Consider the following 12,099-nt stretch of genomic DNA (forward strand, 5'->3'; position numbering starts at 1 on the left):
CCATCACAGCACTTCCAGTCTGCACAGCGATAGTGAAGTACTTATAATTACACGTGTGGTGACGGTTTTTGTGTACTATTGTGTAGCAGACATGCTCTCAGGCAGTATTAGTATACATCCTGCTGTACTCACATGTGGTGGGGGTGTAGGAGCTGTTGCGGGGTGCTCCTTGTGTGCTGGGTGGGGGTGGCATGGTAGGGGGGGTCAACCTGGACTGTGTCTTGACGTCCGCAGGTGAGTCGGGCATGGTGGAGCGCTTCCCAGTGCGATCTGGAAGGAAGATGAAGAAGGAGGAGATTATAAAACCATAACATGCTGATAGAGTAACAGGAAATAAACTGCAGTTCAGATGAGCGCAGCCCACATCTGTGTGCCTCAGAAGGAACTATATCATAATTTGCACATAAACAGATTTAAATTGGTAACAAAGTGCCTGTGAGGTACACCAGACACACTCGATCTGGAAATAGATGGCTCACCACATCACGCGTCTGGGTGTCTTGCCACAGTGACACTGATGCATATGCTCCGACTGTCATATGAGAAACCAGAGCAGCGTAATTCTGCGGCGAGAACGGCTCTCATTCCACCGCCATCTGTGCCGTCCTGCGTGCCCGCTGCACAGAATGGCAACATAGTGCCCTCCCCACCCCTGCTAACAACTGCAGTGCTCATTACACACATGCACAAACACCCCCACGCACACACACTCTCCTAATGCTTGTATCTCTGGATACTATATTCACATCTGTTCAGGAGGGTAACAGACGACGAGCAAATACTGAACAAGCTCATTAAGGTTGCAAAAATATCAGTGCTGATGCCTTCCATTCTTAATTTCTCTGTCTGTTATATTCTATGATATGCATCACAACTGGAAATTACGGCTGCACAACATTCACATTCAGGTTGAAGTGAAATAAAAATGTCTCTAAGCCTTTTATTTCAGATCTTTGGTCACAAAAGATCAACCAGATGGATCTAAAACCAGTCTTTTCCCCCCTCCCTGTAAGACAATTTGTGACACGTTTTTTACATATCCATGTGGTAATCAGTTTCAACCAGCGATATCACCCACCCGCCAATCATTCTTGGCCTGTATACAGATCCAGGAGCTGAAATACATCTGTTAGCTGGCTAGCTAAAATGTGATGTTGCTGCTAATTGTTTGCCACCTCAAAGCTTGTTTTCCTTCCTCCAAAATATTGCGGTGATGTGCCTGCTGGCTCCCATTTAGTCATGTTGAGGAACGCCGGATCGGTTGCAGATTATGAACAGAGAATTTTACAGTTTCATCAGCTATATGGAGCTCTCTCTCTCTCTCTCTCTCTCTCTCTCTCTGATGAATAGTCCTATCCCATCAGTGTGTCATGGCCCACCTAACATTATGTTATGACACGCTCTGGATATGCCCACTTTACAGCATTCCAATCAAATTTCTTCCAACTGAACCTCTTGACTTTCTGTCCTCATAATACAAAAGTTCGATAAATCCCTTTTCTGAAAAAAAAAACTTTAAAAAACATGTTTTTTTCATGCTTATTTACACCAAATTCCACAACTGACTGCATCATCAGTGAACGACCAGACGTGAACAGAGTCCTGTGTTGGTTCCAGGCCTGCAGGAGGAGATACGCAGCTTCTCCCAGCAACAGCAGTAACAAACCTATCACAGAGTCAACAGTTCGTCATCAGCGCTCTCTGTGGCATGTTGTGAAAGATTATGAAGAAGGGAATGAGAGAAAATGAGCTGGAGAGGGACAGACACAGAGAGGAGGGAGAAGTTGCTGGAGAAACCGAGGTGTGATGTTGGGAATTGTATGATGAATATACATGCAGTTGTATCATCTTAAATGTTACTCGCTATGTTTGCATATCCTTCCATATGTTTCTGTATTCAAGTAAAAGCAAAAGAGTTCCTGTGTGCCGAGTGTTTGGATCCATAGTGTAAATGTAAGTGAAATGAAAGAGAAATAGTGATACGGAAGAGACAGGATAGCCTAAGCCTGTTAGCCAGGCCTGAGCCTCAGTAGGTCTCTCGCTGCTGCTGAGGTGCACTGTGACTAAGTATTTTAGTCACGCCAGCTCGGCTTCAACAGGCAGGCGAGTGAGAGATGGGGATGTCACTGAAATTCTAAACAGAGAATGTTCAATGAGGTCTATTTATTCATTCTATATGTTGACTGTCTAAAAATGAGGAACATGATAAATGAAACAATCACGCTACAGAGATCCTGTAAAAACACAGTGATGACATCATGGAGTGTCATGACCACCAGAGGGTTTGGTCATTGTGAGAATCCCTAAGCCTTTAATGTGACGTTCCGTGGCATCTAAGAAAGAGAAGATTAATTTCATGAAGCGGTTTTCCTAGGAAGCACCAGTTGCCTCCGGGGACTTTCCTCCCATCACCACTCCAAGACGATTCAAGCATGTTTGAAAACCAACACGTTATACGGACACTCCCTTCTTGTCACAATCCAAACTACAAGCCACTAATCTCTCACTCTTTTAAAAGTGATTGGGAAGGCTGCATTTATCCCAGCACATCGGCACTTTTAACTTGGCTTCTGATAGGGTGAGTAGCATGTTGTCGCACTCAAGGAGGCCACAAACGTCGTCCTATATCCGGCTGCATTTCTAGCTTTTGGGACAACAGCTACCTGTTGCGTTGGGAATCCAAAAAAATGAATTCAACTGAAATGTTTGATGATGCAGCTCCAGCTTCCTGCAAACTTGGCTGAAAACACAAATTTGTTTTGCATAATCAACAAGAAAAAGAAAAAAAAAACTCAAAATAGACCCCAGTAGCAATGTTACAGAAAGGATTCAGGTGAAACTTTGGAGGAAAACTCCTAAATAGCATGAAGGGCTGTCATGTGGGTGCACAATGGAATATTCAGTAAACAACTCATGTAAACAACATAGTCAAAATGTCATATTTAGAGGAAGTCAGATTATTGCAGTCCATGTAAAAGTGTTGCGAAAACAGGGTCCTCGAGATGCGGTTCCGGGACTCGTGTCCTCAAACTGCAGGAACATGTTTTAGTGTACTGGTAGAGACTGGGAATGAAGATATAAAAGGTTTGTACATAAACCCTTTGGGACAGACTTGGATCCAGTTTGGATCAAATGTTAGGCTTAAGGTTTGTGAAGCGTATTATTATAATACTATAAAATACTGTTTTGCTCAAGAAATCAACTGAAATGTGGGGATTGAAAAAAGGATAAAGTGAAGGAGAGACACTGGAATGGAAGCAAAGGAGGGATTAGTTGGAAAAAGTGGAGTGATTAGGAAAGCAGAGAATAGAGGTGAAAGAGGAGTCAATATGAAAAGAAGACACGAAGAAGAGACGATCCAAGACTTTAACTGCCTATTCACTGTGCTGCCCTTGCACTCTGCATACACACATGCACACACTCTCCCTCCGTCCTCCCAACCTGTCCAGACTGAGGAGGGTTTACTCCTCTAATTTCACCACACTCAAATGTCTGGGTCTGATGATTTATTTTATAAACTCAGGATAGAGCAGCATACTTCATGGAAACATACACTCTTACTTCTGGCTGCCAGCTTTCATATCCGGTATGCTGACCTAAAATATGATCTACAAAAATACAAGATCATTAATAAGACGGCTGGGTGACGGAACCCGAGGTAATTCATCATTCTCCAGTCAAACACTGAGACCTCACGAGTGTATACGTAACGAGCCACATCACACGTGGTTGTACTTACCCTGTTTATTCATCTTTGAGCTTTCCATCATTCTGTTTATTGGCTCTTCTAATTGCGTGGTAATTTCTGGTGAGTTCATTGAATATTGTTGAGTAGGACACCAAATTAGGATGCAAATAATCATCACATCATCTGTGTGAATAGATAGATGGGTGTGACTCACCGCGGAGCAATTTGAAACACTGCTCCCCTGAGTGCAAATATACAGTATCATTATTTTCTCTCCAATTTACAGCAAAGGGAAGTGATTTAAGAGATGATTGGGATGCCATTTATTAGGATTTAATTATTTAAAAGTAAAAAAAAAAACAAAACTCAATAAAAACTCGAAAAGTTGGTTTGAAGCACAATATCCAGTGTAAGGGGAGTAGAAAAAAAACCTGGACTGAAGATCCACCTGAACCTGCCCCGCGGTGCTATGAAAAGATGAGTTTGGTTACAGGCTTGTAATTGGGGATTAACACTTGGGTCAGCGTTATGATTGGATGGGAGTTGCTGGGCGGCAATGAGAGAAACATAAACCCTGAAAGCATTTTGAAACTCATCCGCAGTCCCTCAGGTGAGGAAGATAAAGGATAAAGAATGAATTAGTGAGGAATCCATGCACGCAGCAGATACAGATGCATCCGGGCGTTCACACTCACTCAGTCACTCACTCTCTCTCTCTCTCTCACACACACACACACACACACACACACTTCTGTGATTTAGCAGTAGCACCGTCTCTGTTTCTGATTTGATTGAGAGCACTGTAAAGCATATAAGCAGAATAAAATCAATGGTTTCATGCTAACCAACAAGGGCTGCACCCAACCATTCACTCAGCAATTACCATGCCACTGAAATCAATAGCAATACTCCCCTCGCTGGGTGATTTATTCTGTCTTTGGGAAAAGTAAAAATGCATCTTACAACCGAAGCACACTAATGAAAACAGAGTGCTATCCATCTTCATGAACAAATATGGTTTGTATAATGGAACAATGGAGTTTTATTTCATTTCAGCAGTGCAATATCAGTGCGATAGTTCAATTGTGAGCCTTCTTTGACATCGCATATATTGTCCTTCTTTTCATTTTACATTTGTCGCGTTTCTCTTGTTTATTTTACTTTATTTAACAGTAAAAATTTCCCCATGGTGGGACTCAAAGGATTATCTTATCTTATGCTTATTTATTATTCATAATGTTCCGATGCTCTATGTTTCTATCCCTTTTCTTCTGCAACACTTTCCCCGTCTGTGCTGCTAATAAAGGATTATTTTTATCTTATCTTATCTTATCTGTCCAGACAACCATCAGACGAGTCCACATTTTATCACTGCGTAACAGCAAGGCTGAATCATCCTTATGCATAATTTAATTCAAAGCACCACCTTAAGCATTCTTAAACAACCTTGAAAACAAACGTGGGCATCTCCTCCGGCCTAATACATCTGTTAAACCTTAATGACTGAACTTAATGCTCATCTATTGTCCATTTATTAGGCCTGTTACTGCCCCGCCAGTTGCATATTGTGGGCAGGGCAGCTCTGTGGCCAGCGGATGGATGTATTGGTGCTGGACAGGTATTGATGTGCGGAGCTTTAATGGAAAAGGGTGATGAGTGCTTTGACTTTCTCTAACTCTGTTTACGACTTCTCAGAAGTGCTGTTGTTCGGGGATTAATGGAATGAAGAGGATGTGGACGACCATTAGCTATAAAAGAAGAGATGGAGCCTCTCAAATGTGTATTTATTCACTTGTACGCATGTGCCAGACCTATTGATGCCCATGCTTATAGATGCTTCGACAGCCACTCAGTTGGATCTAAAGCACCATACAGAGCTCTCAGTGCAAATATTTCTATTACAAATGCTCTGAATGAGACTAAACCCCCGTGAGAACATTAAAGCTGTAGAGGTACTTCATTAAATGTATTGAGTGTATTGTTTTCCACATATGTGTCAAAGGTAATCTGAATTATTGGCTTCAGGGAGAGACTAAACAAAGTCAGGATTATACTGACAACACAACCATTATGTGCACAATCTGGAAGTATACACAACCAAATTACAGGCTTTACTGTGTGCAGCCTTGGTTATTATTTTAATAACTTCTCATACAAAAAAGCTTTTATATTAAAATGACAAAGGAAAAGTTGAATTGTAGCAGTTCATTTCTTCTATAATCTCTTAACAATCCGTCTGATGCAGAGTTCAATCCTAGAAATGAGACAGGAACGTGGACAGCTACCTGCCACTCACAGGGATGTCTTCAGGCTTGCATCACCCGTTTGCATCGTCCATGATTACGTGATCATCAATGTTTGCAAACTCTCTCTGTCTTCCTGCTGCCTTCCTCTCTCTCTCTCTCTCTCTCTCTCTCCCTGTTTCTCTCTCTCTCTTTCAGCCAAGCTCAAAGAAAGGAGATTTTTATCCCCCTGCTGACTTGCGATACATGCCTTTTCTAAGGTTACATGCAAGTTACATCACTCGCCTAAAACAAGGTTGTTGCAATGAACGATATCTAGAAGGAACCCAGAGAAACAGTTCAATATGTTAAAGAAAGGACCCACCAACTCACCGTATACATTTCATCATCACGCGCACAAACTATGAGGTCATTTTGACAACTAATCACGTTACAAAATGTTGAGAACATTGCCTAACCTTGATGTTTTCGATTATTCATGAAGGCTTTAAAGTACATCATCAGGAGACGGAGTCAAACAATCTCCATTACACACTTCATAAGCTAGAATTGCCTTGGTATGCGTCTGTGTTTGCCTGCATGTATGTGTGTCCTGTGATGGTACAGTTGGAGACCCAGAAAATGATGTGATAACAGTGGCAGTAATATGCCTCTCGAGAGTGCTTCACACAGGCAAATCCCATTCTTCAAAACAACAATGGTTTTCAATCACGCTGGGCGAATTTTTGAGAGCTGGCGGCTGTGACATAAACAATTTACAGCGGCTGGTGCCTGTGTGACAAGATTGTGTTAGTCAGACATAAGATGTCATCATTATGGAGTTAAATGGAAACATGCGTACAGACTGACCAGGGGCAGCTCGTCCATTTAAGGAGATGAAGCAGGGCATAATAACAAATCCACAAAAGCGACATGCATGGATTTAAACCGTGTATGTCACATTTAACAATTGATTACTAGACTGCATGCAGCAAAGAGAAACTGCACTAAACCCCAAGGGCCAAACTGAAAATGGCTACAGAGGTTTTATGGGCTGGAATCTGGGTTTGGTTTGTACCAAGAGACCCTCTGACCCAGGTTTTGAAGCAATTCTTTGCCATTCTGAATCAATTCTGCACATCCTTGTCTGTTTATGTAAAGATGATTGACAGTAGGTCTGAAGAATGACAGTGTTGGTTCACTACTAGGACTATCTGTGGGTCCCCGTAGAAGTTATTCTGCATATTTCCACACAGAGTGTGGAGGGTTCAACCCGTCCAGGGTGAACCCCGCCTCTCACCCGAAGGACGCTGGGATAGGCCCAAGCCCCCCTGCAAGCCTTAACAGGATAAGCAGTAGAAAATGGATGGATGGATGGATGGAGTGTAGGGTTGGGTATCAATCACATTCGGTTCAATTTTGGGTACATCTCTCTCTGCAGTCACCAAAACTATAACCATAAACTGCTTGGAGGCAGAGTGGCTCAGGCAGTAAAGCGGCCATCTAGTAATTCCTACTGTTTCGAATATCAAAGTCACCTTTGGCTGACGAAATCAAATAACTTTGACGAGACAAGATATGTTAGTGATGCAATTTTTTTTTCCTTTGCAACATTGGTGCTCATTCTTTTCTTTGTCTTGTCCTGCATATTCTGGGTAGCACCACGACCTGCCACACAGTTCCACCGCCAAACGCAGATTCGTTGGTCGCATCTTTTCACCTGACGGTCAGGAGTTTAATCAGGAGGATCGTGCTATTCCCTCACTGCAGAACAGTTGCTTGGACCCACCACAGGAGGTGCTAGACACCTGGAAATCTACCCTCACTGGGCTTCCCACCTGCACACAAGACTGACTGACACTCTACAGCGACCAACCAAACTACAGGAAACACAGGGAACCGAGCCAGTGGCCTGCATCTTGGTATGTGACACAGTAAACCTCTGCACCACCTGGGCACCTGGCACCAAACGACGTAATGTGAATCAGTAGTTTGTTTTCAGTTTGCTCCCTTGGAACTACCAAGATCTACACCCAACCTTTTGAAACATTACAATAAAAAGAATGTTCTTCATTTCAGCAAACGTGAATGCGGTTGACGGGATCAATAATTGTAGACCAAGACCAGAAAAATGAGTCCGTTACATTGATTTATTGAGATTTAGCCTGAGTGGTAATCTCAGTGTTCTCCACTGCTATTAATAGCAGGGGGAGCATGATCGCGTAGTATTTGAAAGCAGTAATAAGCGACATGCTGGATCTGTCGAGTCACCGTTCAAACTACCTGGCAAGGTCCCCTTGGTTCTTCTACCTTTCCTGGGTCCACAATTTTATGCTTTATACATATTGTCAACCTGCAGGTGTCATTGAGACTGACCCACTTCTGGTCTGCACACACAAATGCAGCATCCAGACCCAAACGCGACATAATACCTTCAGTACACATATTGATTTGACAGGACTGATGTAATAACTGCGCAGCTGCAGGACGCCAGTGAATTGAGCACTAATGTCCAAAACACATCACTGTCTGTGCAAAATGTTGCCTCTGGGTGGGTTCTACTAACACACATACACAAACAGTAACATGTGGAGAGAGGGAACAGGACAGATAGGTAATGGAATAGATGAAGTGATGCAGAGATGGTGTGATAGTGGCTTGTGGTGATTACTCTGTGTGCTGGGTGGAGGAAGGGAAACAGGAGAGATAAAAACGGAGAGAATGAGAGGATGGGTGTGTTGAGGGACAGGTGAATAGATTGAGATTCAGCTGGAGTACACACGGAGAAATCTATCGGTATGCAAGTGTAGTAACCCCTCTTCTCTTGCCATCCTTCTTGTCCTTTGGACCTGGCACACACACACACACACACATACAAGCACACACACAGTTGTCTGCAGCCAGATGGAGCAGTATGCAGAACATGTCCCATCAAACTCCACCCGCTTGTCAAGAAGATGTATGGATGCAACGCCCTACCGCAAGCCCTCAAACACACAAACACACAGCTGCAAGGGTGCATGCACACACAGCAGGCAGATCACAATTTACACACACATACACACACACACAGATTTCCATCTTATTTATTTCCCTCGCCAGCAGATGCAGGATGCACAAGAGAAACCACCATCATTTCACCCTCTTTTTTCCTCTTCACCTCTGCTCTATGTTCTTTCCATCCTTTTTTCCTTTTTCCTCTCTATCGTCTCCTCCCTTCTGTGAACGATCACCGATGAACACACATTCTTCCAGTAGGCTCTTGTTCAGAAGCGGCTGCCGCTTCTCCCAGAAACATTAATGATGCAAAGGTTTTGGCCAAAGAATGATCTAGTTTTACCAGGCCAGAGTTGGTACATGGAATTTTCATCACCTAAAATAATGCTTTCCATCCTTCATTGCTATACTTTACAAAGAATGGTCAGTGCGCCTGACGTTCCTCTAATTCTCATTTGATAAATGCAATATTTTAAGATTGACGTGAAATTGCTGTGGTTAAGATCTGCTTAGGTTAAAGCACAAAAAGCACTTGGTAAGTGAAAATTCATGGTTTGGGTTGAAATAAAAATACAATACAAAACAACTGAAAATTTCACAAACTCTCAAAAAACAACCCTAATTTTTAGGTAGGACAACAGCTGCAAGCGTCTTGACGTCTCGTTAAGTACGCTTGAGATTGTGGCCAGAACAGTTGCTGCAAATGTGCCAACATCTCTCAAAAGAATGCCTGATTTTGGTGGTAAAAATGCTTCAAGTGTACTGACGATCTCTCGCATAAAACAACCGGTTTTGTTGCCAGAGTAATGGTTCCAGATGTCCTGATGTCTCGCTAAAACAGCAGATTTTAGCGGCAGAGTGGCTGCAAATGTCAAGAGGATTTCTGATAGGTCTTCATAGGTACGACGTGCGGATGAGAGCAGCCTGGTTTGTTCTCCTCTCTTCCTTATTGTACAAAGGGTGGTGTGGTTATTATGATGCTATTTTCCCTCATATAATAAACACAAACTGAGTAAAAGTGATGAAAGCGTTGCAAACACATCCACTCCTGATCTGTATTTTTCTCTCAGCATAACATTGTGTGTTTGTCAAGCCAGCAAAGACATACGGAGATTTCTCAGTTGCACACAAAGGTCTGAACACCATCTGTTCCATCGCACAAATATTACCACGCGCCACACACAAACACAAAAATCACATCAACACACACACACATATCCTGCAAAACACATCAGACTACACACACACACACACACACACACACACACACACACACACACAAACGTGTAGGTGCTGGACAATAAAACATATGCAGTGTATAACATCAGTAGTCCTCTCTTGTTTTTCAGGAAATAGATTTACAGCAATGTCTGTTTTACCCATCTGTTGATATAAAGTGGAGAAAGCACGAGAGGAAGAACGTGTTAAGGAACAATAAAAATGATTCACAGTTCTTGTTACGCGCCTCCTCAAATCAAACCGATTCCTTGCCACATCGTGCTGCCAGGCTGAACTGAACTACAGGGTGTAGTAAAAGAGAGACAGGTATGGGTGGTGGTGGTGGTGGTGGGGGGGGGGGGCGAAGAAGGTGAAGTAGGGAAAGAAAAGGGGTGTTATCAGAATGACTGAACGACAGAAGGAGCAGCCATCAGACAAATTTTCCTGAGCAGAACTGAGTGGGGCTGTAACAAACGGGGACCAGACATGTATGTGTTGTTGTCTAGTTTAATCTAAATAATTCACAAAATAAACATCATGACGTACTGAAGACATGAAATTAGCAACTGAGACGATGAACTCCTTAAAAAAAACGTTGGCTGAGGTTGTATGTCAAGTGAAATTTTGGGTTCCCTTATCGACTTCTATACAGTTGGACCTCTGTTTGCAGGATTGCAGGGTCAGGACTTTCAAATTGTCATTAAATGTTGCTAGAAGGGGGCAAGAATGATATGCTATTTTTGCTTAAGTTACAATTGCTATGTGTCATGAGTGAGTTCGCCCCCTGCTGGCATTCAGCTCATCCTCTGCGGAAGGATGAATGGCCATGTGAGGCACTCCAACTCCAGATCTTTCTGCCAGTGTCTTGGTCAGGAGCGCTGACAGGACTATTAACCAAACACACACGGCTACGTTGGAAGGGAAACTGGAGCACCCAGAGGAAACCCACAGGGAGAACATGTAAACTCCACACACGGAGGATGTGGGACCTTCTTGCTGGGGGCAAAAGTGTGAAACCACTTAGCCACCGTGCCGCTCAATGCATATTTAAGGAACTTAGGGCGTCTTTGTTTCACACCCCTGAAACAACATTCATTCATTTATACCGTCTTCAAATAGGGGCCCAGTGAATCTGGGGGTTTTCCCGAGCAAGACTCACGGAAAACACACACCCTCTTGCTTCAAAGTTTCACACACACTTCTTGAATTTTAGGTGTGAATAATCTGATGTGCAGCTCTTGTTGCTGTATATAAAATGAATTTTTGCATTTTTAGGTTTATAAGCAAAAAAAAAGGTCATAAAGTGAACCAAGAGACCACACATGCACGTAGACTCTTTGTGACTCTCGCAGTATAAGTTAAAGGCAGGGATGGACCCACTTCCAATCTAAACACAAATCAACTCACAACCAGTTGACAGTTCTGTCATTCTACCCCCCCCCCCCCCAAGCTGCATGAAACTTCTGCAGCAACTTGCGCAATGAGTGTCCAGACTAAAGGGAATAATATCCCTGTCTTCAGGAGCAAAATCAATTTTCAGCAGACGATAAAGTCTGTCATGTTTTACATGACAGTTATGTTTTACTATGTGAAGGGAGAGAAGCGCGCAGGCATCCGGGTGGGAGGTTGGAGTGATATACATCGCTGGCTACGTGAGCGTGCAGATTACTGTGTGTTATGTGTCACGGTAAGAAAAAAAAACCCAAGCGAAAGCTGAAAGAACCAGATGTGGAAAGTTCTAGAGAGAAGGAGGACCCAGAGAAAAAAGGTGGAGACGTGTGGAAAGAAAGATGGGAGACATCAGACGGACTGGAATCGAGAGATAACATTAAGCGCCTATGAGAGACAGATGGGGAAATCAGACGTGAGAAGCAGGAGGACAGAGGCTAACAGTATGTGGGGGGGGGGGGCGGTTCTCACATGACGGCTGCCATGTGTTGGAAATTACTGCTGGTTAACTATCTTCCCAAAAAC

The 12,099-nt window shown here is 43.1% G+C and overlaps 1 protein-coding gene across 5 annotated transcripts in view; it reads right to left on the reverse strand.

The window, feature by feature from the left end:
- runx1t1 (RUNX1 partner transcriptional co-repressor 1) overlaps window positions 1–12,099 on the reverse strand; it is a 65,552-nt gene that overhangs the window by 26,222 nt on the left and 27,231 nt on the right. For all 5 annotated transcript variants that reach the window (XM_086193163.1, XM_086193159.1, XM_086193162.1 and 2 more), the window contains exon 2: window positions 133–270. In XM_086193163.1, the coding sequence (XP_086049289.1) occupies window positions 133–270 (138 nt within the window). The remainder of the gene's footprint in view (window positions 1–132; window positions 271–12,099) is intronic.

Source organism: Aulostomus chinensis, chromosome 22, assembly GCF_037954235.1.
Source record: "Aulostomus chinensis isolate RoL2024-O1b breed Wild chromosome 22, RoL_Achi_v1.0, whole genome shotgun sequence".
NCBI lineage: Eukaryota > Metazoa > Chordata > Actinopteri > Syngnathiformes > Aulostomidae > Aulostomus > Aulostomus chinensis.